Source organism: Dipodomys merriami, unplaced genomic scaffold (assembly GCF_024711535.1).
Source record: "Dipodomys merriami isolate MVZ:Mamm:240054 unplaced genomic scaffold, mDipMer1.0.p SCAF_8, whole genome shotgun sequence".
Taxonomy (NCBI): domain Eukaryota; kingdom Metazoa; phylum Chordata; class Mammalia; order Rodentia; family Heteromyidae; genus Dipodomys; species Dipodomys merriami.
In genome coordinates this window covers 29,361,050-29,383,732 of record NW_027206401.1, presented here as the reverse complement: position 1 = coordinate 29,383,732, position 22,683 = coordinate 29,361,050, and the positions used below count along the sequence as shown (strand labels likewise).

The 22,683-nt window shown below is 38.8% G+C and overlaps 1 protein-coding gene across 4 annotated transcripts in view; it reads right to left on the bottom strand.

The window, feature by feature from the left end:
* Positions 1 to 187: 187 nt before the first annotated feature.
* Positions 188 to 22,683, bottom strand: part of LOC138818975 (uncharacterized) — a 33,909-nt gene continuing 11,413 nt past the window's right edge. For 3 of the 4 annotated variants that reach the window (XR_011369285.1, XM_070010132.1, XM_070010133.1), the window contains 3 exons: positions 11,122 to 11,232; positions 3,342 to 3,396; positions 188 to 678 (listed from right to left, as the gene is read on the bottom strand). Coding sequence is in view for 3 of the 4 variants with exons in the window: in XM_070010132.1 (XP_069866233.1) it covers positions 404 to 678; positions 3,342 to 3,396; positions 11,122 to 11,232 (441 nt within the window). In the remaining variant the exon portion in view is untranslated. Of the gene's footprint in view, positions 679 to 1,642; positions 2,034 to 3,341; positions 3,397 to 11,121; positions 11,233 to 22,683 lie in introns of those variants that run through there. The other variant, XM_070010135.1, reaches the window with a different exon arrangement.

Below are 22,683 nucleotides of genomic sequence, written 5' to 3'. Positions count from 1 at the left end.
ATATTTGCCTTCTATCTGGGATTTAGAGTTAGCATCAAGGTAATAGGTGACAGAGCTATTAGGCCACTGCATTAAAGATCTATGGTAACTCATACACGAGATTTTTCTCTTTTTTTCTTGTTTTTGTTTTCTTTTGTTGTAAGGTGAATCATCCCAGAAGCCATATAGAATATTGAAGTCTTTATTACACAGTTAAGAGGCTGCAGGGAGCCAGTTGTTACAAAGGCCTGCAACACGCAAATACACATACCACAGCTAGCGAAGAAAGAAATAACACAAAACACTATGTTGAAAACGTTCTTTACAACTTGGGGAGGGGGGGAAGGAGGGAAGGGATGGTAGGGGGAAAACAAAGGAGGCGGCAACAATGTTCAATAGGAAATGTATTCATTCCCTTGCTCACCTAACTGTAACCCCTCTGTACAGCATTTTTGCATAAAAAAGTACCAAAAATTTTAAAAAACAGAACAAAAACAATACCAACAAGCCAATTCAACTTCAAAGGAGAGCTGAATTGGGACGCCATGATGACTGAAGATGAGCCAGGACACAGGACACAGGACGCGATCAGGGAGACACATGTGGCATGGCGTTCTTGCGGCTGGGCTAATCGGGGGCCTAAACAGGTCGTCGCAGGAGGGCAGGTCCACAGGAAATTCCCAGTGCCAGGCACTGCACCTACAGATTCAGTAACACATCAGCCAAGTGCCTGCCCCTGCCTCCAGGGATCCGTACATGCCCGTCACTTGGGAGGCAGGTGACAGCCAGGAGGTTTTCTTCCCCCAGCATGAAGACCCTACCATCCACCATGTGGCAAATATGGCATCGTCCACACCTGACCTCCTTACTTCACTTTAATATTTTTTAGACTCTATTAGTTGTACAAGGGGAGTTTCCTCATGGCACTTCCAAACAAAGTACACTGATTAAACTCACCCTTTCATCACTCTCCCTTATCAAACTCCTCCTTTCTTAAAATAATCTAAGAAAACTAAGGGAAGGGATGGGTTGCAGTGGGGAGAGAAGATTGAAAGGATGACACTGATCAAGATGTATTCGTAAACTGCTTTTTTACATGGAAATTCTTTTGTACAACTATTTAAAGATAATAAAAGCATCAAGTTCCAACATAATTTTTTTAAAGTATAAAGAAAAATGGACAAATATACAAATTAAGTTCAATTATTTAAAATGTTTCATAACAAAAAATAATTATTTCAGCAGAACCAGGCACCTGGGTGGCTCCTGGTTATACTTTTAGCTACTCAAGAAGCTGAAACCCAAAGGGTAATAGTTCAAAGCCAGCCTCAACAAATGTCCTCAAGACTCCATCTCCAATTTAACCAGCAGAAACCCAGACAAGAGGTATGAGTCAAGTGGTAAAGCAGCAGCCAATTAAGTGCCAGTTCCTACATCTTGTACTGGCAAAAATATAACAATTTCAACAAGTAGTTTTATTTTACTTAAAAAATATATTCAAAAGCTCAGGAACAGCACCCAGGACTTGACTTCAAGCCCCAGGAATGCAGAAATATATATATATATATATATATATATATATATATATATATATATATATATATATATATATACATACATATAAAGTTGATATATATTTGATATATAATTGGAAATACGTATATATAATTTTGAAATAATTTCCCTTTGATAACACAATATAATGTTATTGTTCTGTTGTTGTTGTTACAATACTGCTGCTTAACAGAAGACAACTACAGTGACACCTTGAGGTAGGAAAGGCACACAGAACGGGTGAAGCCTTGTGGCTGTGGTGTCTAGCCCCACATTTCAGCTGAAGTTCCCCATAGGGCCTAGGAGGGTGACAAGCCCTTAGGCCGGGCTACTTCTGCCACAGGCTTTGCTGGCGGTTGCATGCTCACTTCTGCTGCACGAAGACACATGTTAGCCCTCAAAAGTCAAAATGCTGCAGCTGACAGAACGTGGTGAAAGCTTTGAGGCCAGAATCTGAAGTCCAACTTGTAGTGTTTCATTTCTCAGCTCCAGTGTGAGAGCTTTGTAAACAAACAAACCCACATTGACCTTTGTGCCATGTGTGAAAAGGATGTTTAGTAGAGGTGAATGGCTGTCAGGATGTTGCTTTACACTGTGAGGTCAGAGGCATACATATTTCAGGTTCAGGTCAAAGGAAATAATTATTACTAGGTCAGGCATATCTACATAGGTATATGCCCTCATGAAAACAGCCCTACTTATGGATGCCTCAGTTATATAGCTTATAACTTCGGTAAATAACAAGCAAACCTATGGTATCATTTGATAAGTATTTTAAAAAGTAAAGCAAATATCTAACATTGTATATCCATTCATATAATGAGTGGATCATTTTAATTCAGAAAGAGAAATTATTCAGGAAATCTTTGAGATCCATATACATTCATTGTGGAGATAGTAAACAAAGACCCAGGGTAATTAAGAAATTCAGAAATTACTCAAGATTACTTCTATATATCTTGAAAAGGCAAGTAACTTGTCACTCTATGGAAAATTGTTTTAAGAACTCTGTCCAGAAAAGCAAAAATCAAATCCCATACCATGTTGACTGCCTCTGGCTTTTATAAATTCATGTGAAACAAGACTAGAAAGACCTTTTGTGAGCTTCAGTAATAAAAATGTTTCTGGTCAGGGAAGATGGCTCAGTGGTAGAGTGCTTGCCTTGCATGCATGAGGCCCTGGGTTTGATTCTCCTCAGCACCACATAAGCAGAAAGTGGTGCTGTGGCTCTAGTGGTAGAGCGCTAGACTTGAACTGAAGAGCTGAGGGACAGCACCCAAACTCAGAGTTCAAGCCCCACGACCAAAATATAAAAAAAATTTCTAAATTATTGTGTATTAGGTTCAATATAATTTCAGTTTTAAAATACATTTCATTTTATTATATTTCTTTTAAAGAACAATCCTTAAGTATATGAAGTATATGCGTTTATTACTAAATGATGTTCAGTTAGAGTTAGAAGATTTTCAGCTGTCTTGTAATACACTTGTGAATAGGTAATATTACAAATATTAGGATCACTCAAGCAACCTCATTAGGAGTATTTCTATATTCCTAAAGAAAATCTTCCTTCAGATATTTTACCAGTTTTAGTCAGCACTCAAAGATTATACTCAAGAAGCAGTGACATAAAGATCTTTGCCTTGCCGGGCGCCAGTAGCTCACGCCTGTAATCCTAGCTACTCAGGAGGCTGAGAACTGTGGATCACAGTTCAAAACCCAGGCAGGAAACTCCATGAGATTCTGATCTCCAATAAACCACTAGAAAACCAGAAGTGGCACTGTGGATCAAGCAGCAGAGCACTTACCTTGAGCTGAAGAGCTAAGGAACAGCGCCCACACCCAGAGTTCAAGCCCCAGGACCTAAAAAAAAAAATCCTTATTGCCTTATTGTTTTCATCATTACTTAGTATCTGTGACCAAACTTCTCTTTATTTTATTGTATCCATATTCTACCAACTTCCAAGAAAGAGAAAAACAAAGTCTCTTACTGATATATTATGTCCATTAACAACAACAAAAAAAAAAAACCTTAGTATATTGGAACAATCACTTTTGATAACTGGGAGAGGAAAAAAATGTGTATTTTAGATCTTTTAATTCAACTAAACAAATGTAGAAAACACTTCCAGTATCATATTTACCACCAAAGTCTGTAGAAAGGTTATGAGTTATAACTTCACTGTCACTACCACAAAGAAAATGAAGGAGAAGCAGAAAAAAGTAGGAAGACTTTTATTCTGTAGAACACTATGATCATAAAAAAAACACCAATTTTCCCATTAAGCAACAAGCCTACAATTTTGAAGTATCATTAAAATATAACATATGGAAATAATTTCAGAGAGAAAAGATCTTTTGCAAGCAACATGTAGAAATTCTTACAGTCTAAATCATTACTTAAATTAATATAAGCCTTTTTTGTAATGAAACGTCTTAAGAATGTGGTACCATGATAATCAAAGAACTGCATCTGTTAACTGCTCATTCCACCTTCTAATGAATTTAAGCTATAAGAGCAAAGTAATAAAAGCAACTCCCCCTTAAAAAAAAAGATTGCAAATTGATGCTGTCATCCCAAGGATGATGGATGGGTTCAATTAATCAGTAAGTCTTTTCTAAGAGTCCTTCGGGGAGTTACTTACTAGAGGCATACCCTGTTTATTCCCTTCCAGGAGCCTGTCATTTTTCTTCATTATTCTTCTAGTTTTATTCATTATATCTTTGGGGGATTTGCTGATCTCCATGTGCACAAGGTTTTGCACACAGCTGTCCACACATAAATCTTCCAAGCTTCAAACTGAAGGCCACCAAAACACCTGAGCCTCTTGTCATTGTTATCTGACTGACCAGAATGCGCTGGGATAATGTTAATCAAGTGGACACTGACTTACAAGGTAAATCAGTGAGAAAGTATCAAATTCAGGAAGAGGAAGCTATGAAAAGTCCTTCATTCATGAATGCAGTTATAACTACATTGTTCTCTGCACATGGGGAACTGATCAAACCTTTAATGAATTTTCAATCTCCAAAAGCAGATAAGTAGAGAGATACAGAAGGCTGAGTGTCAAGGACCTACAATAATGTTTCCTGGTAAGATGGAACATAGCTAGTGATTGTGCTGGTGTAGACAGAGAAATGAATGTCCTGCCACCTGAAATGCTTCTACTTCTAATGAGACAAATCTGTGAGACTCTTATCTTTAATTAACTGCCAAAAAAAAGACAGAGTAGAAGTGTGGCTCAATTGGTAGAGCACTAGAGCAAGAAACTCAGGGTCAGCAGCCAGGTCCTGAGTTCAAGTCCCAAGACTGGCACACACACACACACACACACACACACACACACACACACACACACACACGCATGCAAGCACACATACACACACACACGCACTCATGCATGTACACACACACACACACACACACACACACAGAGCTAATTTTTTAAAAATCCTGTCCAAAATAACTGAAGAAGCTTCTCATGGCTAAATCTTATTATGATGTATGACTGCAAAGTTCATAGTTCCAGAGGAAAATTAAAATATGGGATTTCTCATTTAAAGATCAGGAAGAAACAAAAGTTTTTTTTTAAATATTTGTATTATCTTGAAGTAGTTGTACAAAGGAGTTTCCATTCAGTGAAGCAGTTTTGAATAAGGTGCATTTCAATCAATATCACCCTTTAATATTCTCACCCATCCCTCCCAACTCACCCTGTCCCTAGCTTACAAGGGTTTATTACTTACAAAATAAAAAGCAAACTGTACTGCATGAATAAAAATGTAGTAGTATATGCTATTAGAAATAACTTTTAAGAATGATAATGCTTAGGCTATTGGTGTTGCTAATAATTGTTCAAATGCAAAAAAATTATAATAAATCACTTTTAAAGGCTAAATGCAACTGTGAAAATTAAATAAGTAAAAGAAAGTCTCTGGAACTGACTTTCTGATATTAAGCTACTTACAAAACTTTTACTAGACTTTTCTCTAACATTAGCTAATCCACCATTTGAATTCTTACCAGTTTAGGAAAATGCAGAATATAAAATAGAACATTTCTTTACAGGAGCATAACATAATTGGCTTTAAATATGTACTAAGTAACAGTACTAAAAGTATATGCAAAAACTATTCTAAGGCATTCCTCCTGTTTTTTTTGTATGTCCTTCCAGGAAAGAGCACTTGTATAGAACACAGAATACAATTTTTGTGTGATTTCTAAAAGGTGTACAAAAAATAAACTGCATAGACTGTACTTTGCTTTTGTATACTAATTTCTCTAGGCCTGCCTTCCTGGCTCTTTTATTATAATAGGTGTGGAAGTGCATGAAGCTCCACAATTATCTAATTATTGCCCTGCTGACAAGCCTAGGTGGTTCCCCACTGCCTAGTTGGGAAATCTTTCAGTAACAGAGTGTTTGAATTTTATTACTTATATTAAAAATCTAGAAAAAGTATTCACTTGGTTTAAAATCTCTTTTACCACATCTTTTAACAGTCAATTTCTCTTCTTTGAGGCAACCATATTGAACATTCCATAAATGTCTTTTGTAAGAATATCTCTGCATTTACAGAGACATTCTTCACTACACTACACCTGTTCTGAATCTGGATTATTTGCTTAAATATAGGAAATGTACATTTGTCTATGATTATTCAAACCATAAGTAGCATGGTCAAGATTTGCTAATAAGAAAAATATATTCTGAAGCCACTTCCAACCATTATTATCCACTTAGTATACTAACAGAGAAACTCTTCTTATGTCTGGTCAAAGAACACTTTCTACCAATTTAAGGGTTTTCTTTTAATTTGCCAATATGTAACAGACTAACTGCTTATCACTTAAAACATAGTGACTATTTTTTTGGGGGGGGGGTCCAGTCGTGGGACCTGAACTCTGGGCCTGGGGGCACTGTCCCTCAGCTCTTCAGCTCAAGGCTAGCACTCTACCACTTGAGCCACAGCACCGCTTCCAGCTTTTTTTTTTCTGTTTATGTGGTGCTCAGGAATCGAACCCAGGCCCTTATGCATGCAAGGCAAGCGCTCTACCACTGAGCCACCTTTTCCAGACCATGATGACTATTTTTTTTCTTTTCAAGATCTCTTGCTTCCTGAAATAATCAGAATTCCCCAGCCTTTGGTATGATGTATCAGAAATGGGAATATTGACATCCTGAAACAGAGCAATAAGAAATATATATATATATTTAATTTCTAGGTTAAAACACATCAAAAAGGAATAAAATAATAAAACACTATTAACAAAGGACTAAAATAATAAAACACTATTAACAAATGCAGCAAGGTATGGACAACCTGAGAGACAATCATTCCTTTGTGTTTACCAATAAAGGAGATAATAATCAAGGGTCTCTATGAAGTACAGATGTATATAAACTGCAATAAATACTGCTCCTAAGTATCATGTTTGATTTGAAAAGGAATTTATGGTGTATTTTTCTCTATCTTTGGTAAATTCCTCAGAGTGCAAATTTTATAAAGATCAGATTTGAAATTTTTAATCTACTCTTTTGTTGTGAATTGCTCATTTCTTCAATTCTTACTTTTGAAAAGCAATTTTTGCTGAAATATTTTCATGTATTCCTCCAGATTAAATTTTCTTTATTAACTCATCCATGAGCTGTTGAAATGATCTTATGTTTTTCCAATTGGGGTTATTGACAAATTTGAATATGTCATATTTTATATCTGTATAAATTGACTTGTTTTGTTTTTATTATATTTTATTATTTTAAAGTAGTTGTAAATGGAGTTATCATTCAACAAATCGGCTTATGAATATAATGAATCTTGAGTGATGTAACCTCTTTTATCATTCTCCTCCTTGTTTCTCCACATCTGCTCTCAATTTTCTAATTTTGTAGTATATGCATTGAATATTAGGATCACATTCTTTCCCCCATTTTTACAATGAATTATGAACTCTGATGGAAACAAAAAACTTCAGAATGAGATTTTTGCCTCTGAGAATGTAAGGAATTGAGTATGGTTAAATGTGTGACAAGTGCTCTGGGTATGAGTGTGATTTGAAACCACTTATGCCTGAAAACAAGCAGTTGAAATGTCAATGATTTATTTTGTATGCATCTTGCTGAGATTTCATTAAGCAAAGAAGAGTGAATGGCCTTAAAAATGAAAAGTAAAATACATCTGATGATAGGCACTTACTATATGAAAAATTCCTTACAGATCATTCATAATATGATATTGTTGAGCAATAGCAAAAATGAAATAATCAACTGCAGAAACAGTAACACCTGTTTTGCCTTCATTCTTACTGTTATTCTCCCTTGTCTCTACACTCTATTAAGACTAAAGACAAAGAATTTTGCATTGGATAAAAGTCTTTTGTGTTGGGGCTGGGAAGGTGGCTCAGTGGTAGAGCGCTTGCCTTGCATGCCTGAGGCCCTGGATTTGATTCCTCAGCACCACATAAGCAAAAAGAAAAAAGCTGGAAGTGGCGCTGTGGCTCAAGTGGTAGAGCGCTAGCCTTGAGCTGAAGAGCTGAGGGACAACTCCCAGGCCCAGAGTTCAGGCCCCACGACCGGACCCAAAAAAAAAGGCTTAAAAAAAAAAAAAAAGTTGAAGTAAGGTTACCTTCTGTCCACATCCCCTCCAGCATCTGTTGTTGTTAGAGTTCTTGATTTTTGCCATTCTAACTGGAGTGAGGTGGTATCTCAATGTTGTTTTGATTTGCATTTATTTTATGGCTAGGGAGGTTGAGCATTTCTTCATGTGTCTGTTGGCCTAGGGAGGTTGAGCATTTCTTCATGTGTCTATTGGCCATCCTTCTTTCTTCTTCAGAGAAGTTTCTCTTTAAGTCTTTAGCCCACTTATTTATTGGGCAGTTGTTTCTTTGAGGATTTATTGTTGGGGGATTTAATTTTTTGAGTTCCAAGTATATTTTAGATATGAGACCCTTGTCCATTGTATGGCTAGTGAAGATCTCCCAATCCGTGCGCTTTCTATTGATCTTGCTAGCTATGTCCTTTGCCATGCAGAAGCTCTGCAACTTCATGAAATCCCTACTTCATTGTTGGTGGGAGTGTAAACTTGTTCAACCACTTTGGAAAGCAGTATGGAGGTTCCCCAAAAGACTTCACATAGAGCTCCCCTATGACCCAGCAATCCCACTTTTGGGCATTTACCCAAATGTTTACAAACAAGACCACACTAAAGCTACCAGCACAACTATGTTTATTGCAGCATTATTTACCATAGCTAAGATATGGAACCAACCCAGATGCCCCTCAGTAGATGAATGGATCAAGAAAATGTGGTATATATACACAATCGAATCCTATGCCTCCATCAGAAAAAATGACATTGCCCCATTTGTTAGGAAATAGAAAGGCTTGGAAAAAATTATATTAAGTGAAGTAAGCCAAGCCCAAAGAAACATAGGTCCCATGGTTTCCCTTATTTGCAATATCTAGTATATGTATGGGTAAAGCAGAAAAGGTCAGATAATGTGATGTTAAGAAAATGAACCCTTAGATATGTATTTAAATATTTTTCTTTCATGCATTTGTTTCTAACACATTTATAAGATTATTTCTTTGTTGCTTTGTATGTCTCTCCCCCACAGTATAACCCCTGCTTTCACTATATTTGATGTTGGTATAATTTGTGGAGGAGATGGGGAAAAACAAGTCGTTTAAGGATACAGGTGGACCCGTTGCAACAATGAGAAGTACAACTTGTCATGTCGAAAACGAACTTTACAACTTTGGTAGGGGGCAAGGGGGAGGCTGGAAAGGGATATGAAGGGTAAACAAAGGAGGAGGCTGCAATGCTTGATAAGAAATGTACTCATTATCTTGCCCATGTAATTGTGACCCCTCTGTACAGTATGTTCACAAAAAATTAAAAAATAAATAAAAAAGAATAATATGCATTCAGTACTGAGTATAAAAATTAAAAAAAAAGTTGAAGAGTCAGAACCCCCTAGGACTTGCCCCAAGTATGTGTATATTGATAATACAAAAGAAGGCCAAAGTTATAGTTGAAAAAGAATGTTCCCTACTTTAAGTAATAAGGCACATGCACTCATTTTCATATTAGACACACTTGAAAGATGAGATGTTGAGAAGCTACACTGAATAATTTTCTGCAGGTGCTAAAAGCAATAACTGTGACTTGCCACAGCACTTAAGAGCTAAGTGAGATCTAGTAGGTCTACAATTATGAATAGATCTTAAATAAAGTGCATTTTTGCACCTGAATACAATTTTGTTACTGAGGTACTTCTCTGAAGACTTCACACATAAATCATATATCTACATTTCTCAAGCCATCCTGATTGAAAGTAGCCTTTCCACCAATTACCACTTCGATATTTCCTTTCATTATTTCTTCAAAACATCATGCAAGACTGAACATAGTGACCCATGCCTGTAATCCAACCTATTCAGGAATCAGAGATAAAGAGACTCAAGATTTTAGTCCAGCCTATGCAAAAAGTTAGAGATTCCTTCTTAACAAACAAGTTGAGCATGGTGGCCCATACCTTTCTTTCCAGCTATGCAAGAGGCATAAGTAGGAGGATCTTGGTCCAAGGCCAGGCTCTGGCAAAAATCATGAGACCCTATCTAGAAAAAAAAACTAAAGCAAAATGGGACAGGGGCATGGTTCAGGTGGTAGAATGCTTGCCTAGGAAATTCAATCCTCTGGGTTCAAACTTTAGTACTGAAAAGGGGAAAAAAGGGAAATTTAAGAAAATAGCATTAGAGACACAGAAAAGAACAAGAGGAAGGAAGGAAGGAAGAAGGGAAGGAAGGAAGGAAGGAAGGAAGGCAGGAAGGAAGGAAGGAAGGAAAGAAAGAAAGAAAGAAAGAAAGAAAGAAAGAAAGAAAGAAAGAAAGAAAGAAAGAAAGAAAGAAAGAAAGAAGGGAAGAAGGGAAGGAGGGAGGAAGAGAGGGAAGGAGGAAGGAAGGGAGGGAGGGAGTCTTCAATGTATATTAATTTGAATTTTACCTTCCATCATCTTTTCTCGCCACCATCCTTTCATATGGCTATGATCTTGTATTTCTTAACTCTTGTTCCTCTTTTGGTTTTTACCTTACTATCTTCCATAAAATCATTTTCACTCTTATTCGATAAGTCTTCAGCATCTATGCAAGTGATCCATCTACCCTCCTGGTTCTTTCCTTCATTTGACTTCTGTTCTGTGATATCAAGATCATGCCCAGATACTTGTCTTGGGATCTTATGTTCTTGATCTCAGGTGCCCAAGCCAGATAGGTTGGCCATGGCATTCTCTGTCAACACCAGTTTCCAGACTGTGCAGCCAGCCCACTGAACTAGGCCAGTCTTTATTTCCTGTGCCTCCTCAGTCACTTCTGATGCCACTTTCCAAACTGACCTTGTCTCTGTGTTTTCATCTATGTTATTTTTTTCAATGTACCTTAATCCCCCCATCTTTTGCAGACAGAATGCAGAGTACCCGGGGATGTTATAGAAAATACATTGGACAAACAAGATGAATTAGTTAATAAGCCATGTGAACATAAATCAACTACTGAATCATTTACCTATTTTTACATCAATTCCCATACTTACAAAATGAGAGAGTGGAACATATATTCTTTCATGTGCTCTTAGTTCCATCAGCAAATTAACTCGCATTGATTGCCAAAGTGTAGAGGAAGCATCAAACCACATCCCCATAATCTGCAGTTTGAAGAATACAATTGCATTAAAACTAGAAATTGAAGGGTATATTGTTAAATTGAAATGTTTACACAATTAGAGCAATAACAAAAGCATTGTAGCACCATCTTAGAAAAGGTAATCTGAAAAAAGTACTAGTCATGGATTGGCAGAGGGGCTGTGGGTACAAGATCTTTTGGTTTACCATAAATTAAACCTAAACCACAGTAAAAGTTATCTAGAAGACCCATTGATGTCAGTAGTTACAAAATTACATGTAAAAGTTAATAGATATTTAGAATAAGAAAAAGAGAGTCATGACATATCCAAAACATTTTTTAAGGTAGACTGATACTAAAAGAAATTCACAAGATTTAGAAAGTATACCATGATGCTTGGATGCCCTTGCAACCTGACACGCTAGAGAAACTACACTCTTCCATCACCTCTTGATGTGACAAAGACAATAACTCAGCATTCTGTCTAGCATACTAGATCGATTTTGTTTATTATAGATAGGACACGAAAGTTTCTTTCAGCTTCACAAAACATTATTGATGATCGTGAATTTTTCAGATTACTGTCAAATTTAGGAAAGCCTTTAATGTGAGAGGATTCAGGGCATTTCAAATTATCCTGTAGAGTGACTAATTGTAAATATTCTTTGGATTGATCATCAATTTGTCACTGATGTCCTCATGTAGTGGCATACCATTAGTTTTATGATATCTTTGTGCAAGGAAGAATTATACATGTCAAGGATTTAAATCTTTTCCTAATGTGTTGTATGATTGATACCCTATGATTAATAACACTATCAAACAATTCAGGAATCTCATTAGTTCTATTGGCAGTATATGTCTCCTGAGGGAACCGAGGGAGGGAGCATCTTTGTCTGATAGAAAAACTTGAATATAGCAAATCTATTGGTCACTACAATTACAGACAGTCTAACTATGAATTGTGTTTTACCACAGTCAGGTAATCTTATTAGCTATTTTAATAGTCAAGAAGTACTACATACATTATTTCACATGTAAAACATAAGTAAACGGGGCTCCAGTTGCTCACGCCTGTAATCCTACCTACTCAAGAGGCTGAGATCTGAGAATCACGGGCAGGAAAGTCTGTGAGACTATTGTCTCCAATTAACCACCCAAAAAGCCACATGCAGAGCTGTGGTTCAAGTGGTACAGTGCCAGCCTTGAGCACAAAAGCTCTAGGACAGTGTCCAAGACCTGAGTTCAAGTCCCAGAACCAGCACATACTGGAAAGAAAGAAAGAAAGAAAGAAAGAAAGAAAGAAAGAAAGAAAGAAAGAAAGAAAGAAAGAAAGAAAGAAAGAAAGAAAGAAAGAGAGAGAGAGAGAGGAGGGAGGGAGGGAGGGAGGGAGGGAGGGAGGGAGGGAGGGAGGGAGGGAGGGAAAAAGAGAAAGAGAAAGAGAGAAAGAGAGAAAGAAAGAAAGAAAGAAAGAAAGAAAGAAAGAAAGAAAGAAAGAAAGAAAGAAAAGAGAATGAAGAAAGAGAAAGAGGGAAGAAAGGAACGAACGAACGAACGAAGGAGGGAGGGAGGGAGGGAGGGATGGAGGGAGGGAGGGAGAGAGGGAGGGAAAATTATTAGCTCTTGATGAACAAGAAAATCTGTCATGATATATTTGTAGTGCCATCTAGTGTTTTAAAAATTATTGTGAGTATTGCAATTAAAGATGACAGACAAAATTAATAAGCAAACAATTTAATTTAGTCGACATATAGTCATTGGTTCTACATTCCAATGGTTCTAAGAATAACTATCTTAGATAATCAGACAATCTTAAATAATCTAAGAATATCTAAAATGTATTGTAGTCTCATAAAATTGGTGATAAAATAACTGATAATAAGTCCACATGAGCTTCTAGAAATTAGTTAAAAATATCACAGAATAATACATCAACCAATTTCCTTACTATAATGACTATAGGTTTCAGTCAAATGGGCAAGATACTTTAAGACAGAGAGCCTTACTTTCATTGAAAAGTGCAACCAGACACCCTTTTTTCAGAGCCATATTTCTAGGAAGATATGTTTGATTCAAATCAAGTTTATCTTAGCTAAGTGTGATATCATGTCAAATAATAAGAAATTTGATGACTAACTATAGCTTTATCAAAAGCAGACCATGTGTTTTATTTAGCATATCAGTTGCTTTATTACCACCTTCATAAAAATAGATGTTTATTTCTTTATTTGACATATGTGTTTGGTTTTACTTTTTCATTCTATAATAAACAATAGTTCATGAACAAAAGTGCATGTTTATTTTATTACTATGTGTTAAACATAAAACTGAAAGAAAATCCTCCATGAAGCCAACATGAGAAATTGGACAGCATAGATTGGTCCCTTAATTTCCTAGTATTAATTCTTTTTTTTAATTTAATTTTATTTTATTTGTGAACATACTGTACAGAGGAGTTACAATTACATGGGCAGGATAATGCATACATTTCTTACCAAGCATTGCAGCCTCCTCCTTTGTTTACCCTTCACATCCCTTCCCAGCCTCCCTCCTCCCCCCCATCCCAATCCTATTCCTTCCCCCCCCCCGACTTTGTAAAGCTCGTTTTGGACATGACAACTTGTACTTCTCATTGTTGCAACAGGTCCACCTGTATCCTTAAACAACTGGTTTTTCCCCATCTCCTCCACAAGTTATACTGATAGTATTAATTCTTAAACAATCAAAAGAAACTGTATTTATATCGATTTTGTCATTTACATATTTACATAAATATAGAGACCAGAATGAGAAAAAAATCAAAATAAATTACAAATTTAAAAATTGATTTTTACTACAAATATCACCAGATCCAGAAAATATCTTAATGTTTTTTAGATGTCTTTAAGCAAGTTTTTTAAATAGCATAATAGCAAAACACATCTCCATCACAAAGGCAATTTGAAAGATGAAACAATGTTGTAGACAGATAATCCTCATTACACATTGGTGTGATGGTTCAAATTTTTTGTGTCAAACTGACTGAAATCAGAAAGCTGCTCAGAAAGCTGGCAAAACATGACTTTTAGAAGTGTCAGTGAGTATGATTCTGAAGAAGATTAGCATTTGAACAGATAGACTAGGTAGATTGGCCTGGCCAAAGCGACCAGACATCATATACCCATTAAGGGCCCAAATCATACAAAAAAAAAAAAAGATAAAGAAAGCATAACTTAGTTGTAGTTATTTATTTTGGGAATTCAGACACCCAAACTTTTGTTTTGACATAGTATTATGACTAGTTTTTAAGCCTTTGGGCTTAAACTAAAATTACACCACTTTCTTGGGTCACCAGGTGCAGAGTTATAGGCTTTCTCTGCCTCCAGAGTTGTATCTCTCTCTCTCTCTCTCTCTCTCTCTCTCTCTCTCTCTCTCTCTCTCTCTCTCTCTCTCTCTCTCTCTCCCTCCCTCCCTCTCTCTCCCCCCTCTCTCTCTCTATCTATCTAATCTATCTACCCTATTCTCTTTGTTTCTTGAAGAACCCTAGCCAATAATACTGCTGTTTCCAAGCACAGGCACATGCTTGCTATGTGGTCCTAGGAGATTCATCCACAGTCATCATCTCCTGCAGGAAGAATCACCCTTGGACTAGTCTAGACCAATCAGTCTTGTCCTGGACTGCATGGGACATGAATCATTGAGCCAGATTATTATAGACCTAAATTATTTCTGTCCACCAGGAAGTTAGAAATATTAGATAAATTCTTTCCAGGAACTCATCAGTCAATAGTTTGTCAGGAGAGGGGGAACCAAGATGGCGACGGGGCAGTAGGGAAATGCCACAGCTCTCTCCAACCAAAAAGAGAGTTCGAGTTCCAACGCTTAATCTCCCCAAGAGACCGACAACAACAAAAAGATGAACACTCAGAGAAAAACCAGAGGTGGAAAATAACAAAAAAAGAAAGAGAGGAAAAGAAGAAGTTCAGAACAGAGAAAAGCGAAGACCCCTCCCCCAACCTTTACTGGCCGCGCGGCAGTGCGCCAAGCCGCCGGCCAGCCGGCCCTGCGGGGGCTGCCGGAGCCCCAGAGACACAGGAGGCTGCTTGCAGATCACCAGGTACCGGTTTGCAGAACAGCAGATCACCAGGAACAGAGAAACCTACCAGCTGGGAGTCTCCACGAGGATCCCACCCCCACCCCCTCACTCTCCACCGGAGCAGAGAGGCTCCATCCCGCCAAAGCCACCGGGCACCAGCAGTGCGACAAAGGGACCTGTCAGCAGACCACCCGCCCACCTGCCGATCGTGATCGCAACGACCGGGCGGGGGCCGCCCGGGTCCCAGAGGCACAGGGGGCTGCCTGCAGATCACCCGTGCAGAAGTCGCCTGAAGCAAGGGCGTCAGACCCACCGGATCTCTACAACCCGCGAAGAAGCCGCCTGAGCATGGACACTTTTGACCCGACAGCTTCGACAGAGGCAGAGACAGAAAAGAATCACACAGAGCCACCACCACCCAACCCAGCCTGCAACCACCCCAACTGAACTCAAATTGCAACAACAACTGACGACCTACACCACACAGAAACAACCAGCTCCAGGGTGAGTACCCCACAGGGGAAGTGTATCCCTCAAGGGAGACCAGAGCTGGAGGGAATCCCCAGACCCTGACCTAGACCCTCCTACCCCAACACCCGGACCACAGGACCCATTAAAACTGGGAACTGTTCAAGAGCTCCACCAGCCCGTGGAGCACACTCTGCTGGCCAGGCCAGAGCAAGAGTGCCCCTGGAAGGGAGCTTAAATGCCCAAGCCAGGAACAGCGTACCTGGGTCAAGACTACCAACAGTAGAAGAAATTTGAACTGTATCCCCCAGGCTGTATAACCTAGGTGGTATACACATCAGCACAGGGCCTAACGAGCGCCCTCCAGGCTGCATAACCTAGGTGGTATACACATCAGCACAGGCCTAACGAGCGCTCCAGGCTGGGGCCGGAACCAGTCCCGGGGATCCGGCACCTAAACAACACAACCAACTCCTCCCAACTGAAGTAAAAAGCTGAGCATACGCCTCAACAGAGGGGAGAAAATCAGGAAACAACACTCCCCGGGAAGCACGCCTGTGACAACAAAAGACCTGGAGGCTCAGGACAAGAGAAGCCCAAACCCCACCAAAACTCCACCCATATACCCTAGGCTGGGAATTGGGCAACACAGGCTGCCAGCACCTGATAGTAAGCAGGAGCTCAGGCTGTTAAGGTGGCTCAGCAATAGAGTGATAGTCTTGGATGTATGAGGCCCTGGATCTGATTCCTCAGCATCACAAAAGCAAAAAGGGTCAGAAGTGGTGCTGTGGCTCAAATAGTAGGGTGCCAACCTTGAGCTGAAGAGCTGAGGGACAGCACCCAAACCTAGAGTTCAAGCCCACAACCAGCCCAAAACAAACAAACAAAAACACATCAGGAGCCCATAGCAGACTCCAGTATTTGGGAGAGTGCATCCAGAGCATCTGATCTTCCCAAGAGCACCTGTAGGAGCAAACACAAGCAGTCTAGGCTGCTCAACCTTTCCAAAGGCGGGAATTGCCAGCAATCTACAGCAGAGAGTTGAGAATCCTTAGTAAGTCAGAATAGCAGCTGGAAATAGGCTCCCAACAGAACCCAGATCAGGCACAGACTCTCTCTATCAATACAGAATCAGCAACCAAGCAAAGACAGACACACCAAAACAAAATTGAAGAGCAGTCTCCTGAACCCCCATGTGAAAATCACAGAGAAAAATCACAAGGTTTACCACCACCCAGGACAGCAAGCTCACCTCAAAAGCCAGCAGCCACGCAGGGGAGAGCCCCAGTGGGAGCAAAGCAGGAATGGAAGACAAAAGCTACATCCAAAGGTTGCTGGAGGCAATGACTCAAGAAATAAAGCGAGAAATTGATCAGAAATTGAAAGAGCACAAGGATGAACTATCAAAAGAGATACAGGATATCAAACAAAAGTTGGATGAAAAAATAGAAGCTGCACAAACCTCAGTAAGAAGTGAGATAAACGCCAAATTAGAGGTAATGCATACCTCATTGAGAGGTGAGATCAGTACTCTGAGAACCAACATTGAATCCATAAAGGGATCCATTTCTTCCATGCAAACCACAATAGAAGCCACAGTCAACAGAGTGAATGAAATGGAAGGTAGAGTGTCAGATACAGAAGACAGAATACACCAACTGGACCAAAAAGTGACAGATATGGAAAAATCACTCAAATTAAACCAAAGGGAAATTCAAGAGCAAGCAGATAATGCCAAGAAATTTAACCTTCGCATAATCGGAGTGGATGAAGGTGAGGAATTCCAGAGCAAGGGAATGCAACACCTATTTAACAAGATAATCAATGAAAATTTTCCCCACCTCAAAAATGACCATCTTAACTACATCACAGAAGCTTATCGAACACCCAACAAGCAAGATCCCAGGAGAAACACTTCTAGACACATTATAGTAAAAATGATAGATCTGAATAATAAGGAAACAATCCTGCATGCAGCAAAAATGAAGAAGGAGCTATACTACAATGGGAAAAAAATTAGAATCACTGCAGATCTCTCCACACAAACAATGAATGCAAGAAAAGCCTGGGAAAGCACCATACGAGCCCTGAGAGCCAATAACTGCCAACCCAGACTAATATACCTGGCAAAGCTAGAATTCACATTCAATGGAGAACTAAAAACTTTTAATAGCAAAGAAAAACTAAATGAATACATAAACATTAAGCCAGCGTTACAAAGAATTCTAAGAGGAGGGACACATACTGAAGAAAGCAACCAGGAACTGGGACCTGACCCAAACAGGCGTTACTCAAAGTCTAACTGAGCAAGCACAGGAGGAAAGGAAAGAAGAAAAACTTAGGAAAACGGAATGGCAGGGACAACAATGCATCTCTCTATACTTTCTCTTAATATAAATGGGCTGAATTCGCCAATTAAAAGAAAACGAACTGAGGACTGGATCAGAAAACAAGACCCATCCATCTGTTGCCTTCAGGAGACCCACCTCTCAGCCAAACATACAAACAAACTCAGAGTGAAGGGGTGGAAAAGGATCTACCAATCAAATGCCCCCAGTAAGAAAGCAGGTGTAGCTATCCTGATATCTGACAAAATAAACTTTTCATTAAAATCAGTACAGAAAGACAAGGACGTACACTACATGTTAATAAAGGGAACAATCCAAGAGGAGGATATAACCATCATCAACTTATATGCCCCAAATATTGGTGCACCCAGATATGTCAAACAAATGCTCTCAAACTTACAGAATAAAATAGATCCCAATACAATAATACTAGGAGACTTTAACACACCACTCTCACCAAAGGACAGGTCTACCAACCAGAGGATTGGCAAAGAAGCTACCGAATTAAGAGAGGCCATACTTCAAGCGGAATTAACTGACATCTACCGAGTATTTCACCCTAAAACAACACAGTACACATTCTTCTCAGCAGCTCACGGAACTTTCTCCAAAATAGACCATATCATAGTTCATGCAAGGAACTTAAGCAAATACAAAGGGATCGACATAATCCCCTGTATCCTATCTGACCACAGTGGAATCAAGCTAGCTCTCAATAACAAAGCATACTGCAGAAATTTCTCTAATACATGGAAATTGAACAGCACACTCCTTAACAATGCCTGGGTAACAGAAGAGATCAGAGAAGAAATAAAGCATTTCCTACAACTCAATGAAAATGAAAACACCTCACAAAGAAACTTGTGGGACACAGCAAAAGCAGTCCTGAGGGGCAAATTTATTGCCCTCAGTGCCCACATCAAGAGACTGGAGACAGACCAAGTAAATAATCTCATGCTGCAATTAAAACAGCTAGAAAAACAAGAAAAAATGGGACCTAAAGCTACTAGACGAAGCCAGATAACCAAATTAAGAGCAGAGATTAACCAATTAGAAAATCAGAAAACTATAACCAAAATAAACCAAACAAAAAGCTGGTTCTTTGAAAAAATAAACAAAATTGATGACCCGTTAGCAAGATTAATTAAAAAAAGAAGAGAGGAAACACATATTAATAGGATTAGGGATGCCATGGGAAACATCACAACACATACCCAAGATATCCAAACAATTCTAACAGACTATTTTCAAAAGCTATACTCTCTAAAGGAAGAAAATGGGGCAGAAATGGATGCATGTTTAGAGAAATACAAGTTGCCCAAACTGAGCAAAGAAGAAGTTAACCAATTAAATAAGCCAATATCCTATAATGAGATACAGGAAGCTATCAAAAGTCTTCCAACAAAAAAAAGCCCAGGACCAGATGGATTCACAGCAGAATTCTATAAGACCTTTAAACAAGAACTAATACCCATACTCCTCAAGCTCTTCAGAGAAACAGAGAAGGAGGGAGCTATCCCAAACTCATTCTACGAAGCCAATATCACACTCATCCCCAAACCAGGCAAAGACCCAACCAAAAAGGAGAATTACAGGCCAATTTCCTTGATGAACACAGATGCAAAGATCCTTAACAAGATTCTAGCTAACAGAATCCAGAAACACATAAAAAATAATACACTGTGACCAGGTAGGCTTCATCCCAGAGACACAGGGATGGTTTAACATACGTAAGTCAATAAATGTAATCCAACATATCAACAGAGCCAAGGTCAAGAATCACAGGATTATCGCCACAGATGCAGAAAAGGCCTTTGATAAAATTCAACATTCATTCATGCTAAAAGCTCTGGAGAAAATAGGAATAGAAGGAACATTTCTAAAAACAATAAAAGCCATTTATGACAGACCAATAGCCAATATTATACTTAATGGGGAAAAGCTACAACCAATTCTCCTAAAATCAGGAACAAGGCAAGGATGCCCACTGTCTCCACTCCTCTTCAATATAGTCCTAGAACCCTTAGCCAGGGCAATAAGACAAGAAAAAGACATTAAAGGGATCCGCATAGGGAAAGAAGAAGTTAAACTATCCCTTTTTGCAGACGACATGATACTATACCTCCACGATCCCAAAAACTCCATCCCCAAACTCTTAGAAATCATAAATCACTTCGACAAAATAGCAGGATACAAAATAAACCCACAAAAATCAGTTGCCTTCCTATACACTGATAATGTACAGGAAGAGAAGGAAATAAAGGGAGCAACCCCATTCACAATAACCTCCCAAAAAATAAAATATTTAGGAATTAACCTAACCAAAGATGTAAAAGAACTATTTAATGAGAACTATAAAAAGTTAAAGAAAGAAATTACAGAAGACACTAGGAAATGGAAAGACCTCCCATGCTCCTGGATAGGCCTACTTAATATAGTAAAGATGGTAATACTTCCAAAACTAATATACAAATTCAATGCAATTCCTATTAAAATCCCAATGACGTACATCACTGAAATACAGAAAACAGTCCAAAAATTCATATGGAACAACAAAAGACCTAGAATAGCCAAAACAATTCTAGGGGATAAAGACAATATGGGAGGGCTATCCATGCCGAACTTCAAACTCTACTACAGAGCTATAATAACAAAGACAGCATGGTACGGGCACAAAAACAGACCCAAAGACCAATGGAACAGAACAGAAGATCCAGAAATAAATCCACAGGCCTACAGCCAGCTGATATTCGACAAAGGAGCCAAAGACATACAATGGAAGAAACACAGCCTCTTCAACCGCTGGTGCTGGGAAAACTGGGCAGCCACATGCAGAAAACTAAAAGTGGATCCCAGCCTATCACCATGCACCAACATCAACTCAAAATGGATTAAAGACCTTAACATTAAACCTGAATCTCTGAAAATACTGCAGGACAGAGTAGGAGAGACACTTGAACTAATAGGCACAGGAAGGAACTTCCTGAACAGAGTCCCAGGGTCACAACAAGTTGGAGAGAGACTCGACAAATGGGACTACCTTAAAATAAAAAGCTTCTGCACAGCTAAAGCTATCGCAACCAAGCTAGAAAGACAACCAACTAATTGGGAAAAAATATTTACCAGCAATATATCAGACAAGGGGTTAACATCCTGTATATACAGGGAACTCAAGAAACTAATCCCTCCCAAACCTAACAAACCAATTACTAAATGGGCAAGGGAACTAAAGAGGGACTTCTCAAATGAAGAAATAAAAATGGCAAAGAAACACATGAGGAAATGTTCATCATCCCTGGTGGTGAAGGAAATGCAAATAAAGACAACCCTGAGATACCACCTTACCCCAGTCAGAATGTCCCACATCCACAAATCAGCCAACGACAAATGCTGGAGGGGATGTGGAGAACGAGGAACGCTATTACACTGCTGGTGGGAATGTACACTTATACAACCACTTTGGAAAGCAGTCTGGAGGGTCTTAGAAAGCTAAAGATTGACCTCCCTTAAGACCCAGTCATACCACTTCTAGGCATCTACCCTGAACAACAGGAACCAATATACAAGGACACGTGCCCCTCCATGTTTATTGCAGCACTGTTCACAATAGCTAGGATATGGAAACAACCCAGATGTCCCACCACAGATGAATGGATCCAAAAATTGTGGTATCTATACACAATGGAATATTATGCAGCCATTAGAAATGACAAAATAATGGCATTTGCAGGGAAATGGATGGAGCTAGAAGGAATCATGTTGAGCGAGGTAAGCCAAGAATGAAGAGACAAATGGTACATGGTCTCCCTGATAAGTGGATGCTAAATCCAAAATGTTAGGTGATATGACAAAACTAACAGGACTTAAGAAACAAAGAACTCCCACTCATCTGGTTGAACCACTACTAAATATCCCCATGCTGCTGATCACATATATGGTAAATAACATGTGAGCACCGTTATATATTACAGACTGTGATAGACAATTTGCTCCAGGAAAGTTAGAATGAACTTGTGACTTTAAATGAGCATCATTATTCCACAATACTGTGAATTTCCGGAAATTAGGTAATCACTTAATAACAATCAAAAAAAAAAAAAAAAAAAGAACCTCAGGGAAGGGAGGGAGGGAGGGGATGGTAGGGGGAAAACAATGGAGGGGGTAACAATGTTCAAGAGGAAGTGTACTCATTACCTCACTCATGTAACTGTAACCCTCTGTATAGTATCTTCACAATAAAAAAAAACATAAAAAAAATAGTTTGTCAGTATGAAAGCCCAGGCAAGCCCAAGAAAATAGAACAGGGGCTGCGACACAGGTTAGTAGGTTGTGGCTGGACAGCTCTTGCTTGAACTGAATATTGGGATGAAACAGTTCCAGTAGAGCTTTAATAGTGCATTAAGCCATACCAACAATCCCATCTGACTAGTCCATAGAGCACATTTTGTGGTGATTCATCTTTGATAAACATATATCTTATCACATGCAGCAGCCTCTCTGCCACTCTACTATACCCTCTAGATGCTCAAAAAAAACCCCTGTGAGTGATTTTCTCCCTTCAAAAAAAGCTAGCACAAATTAG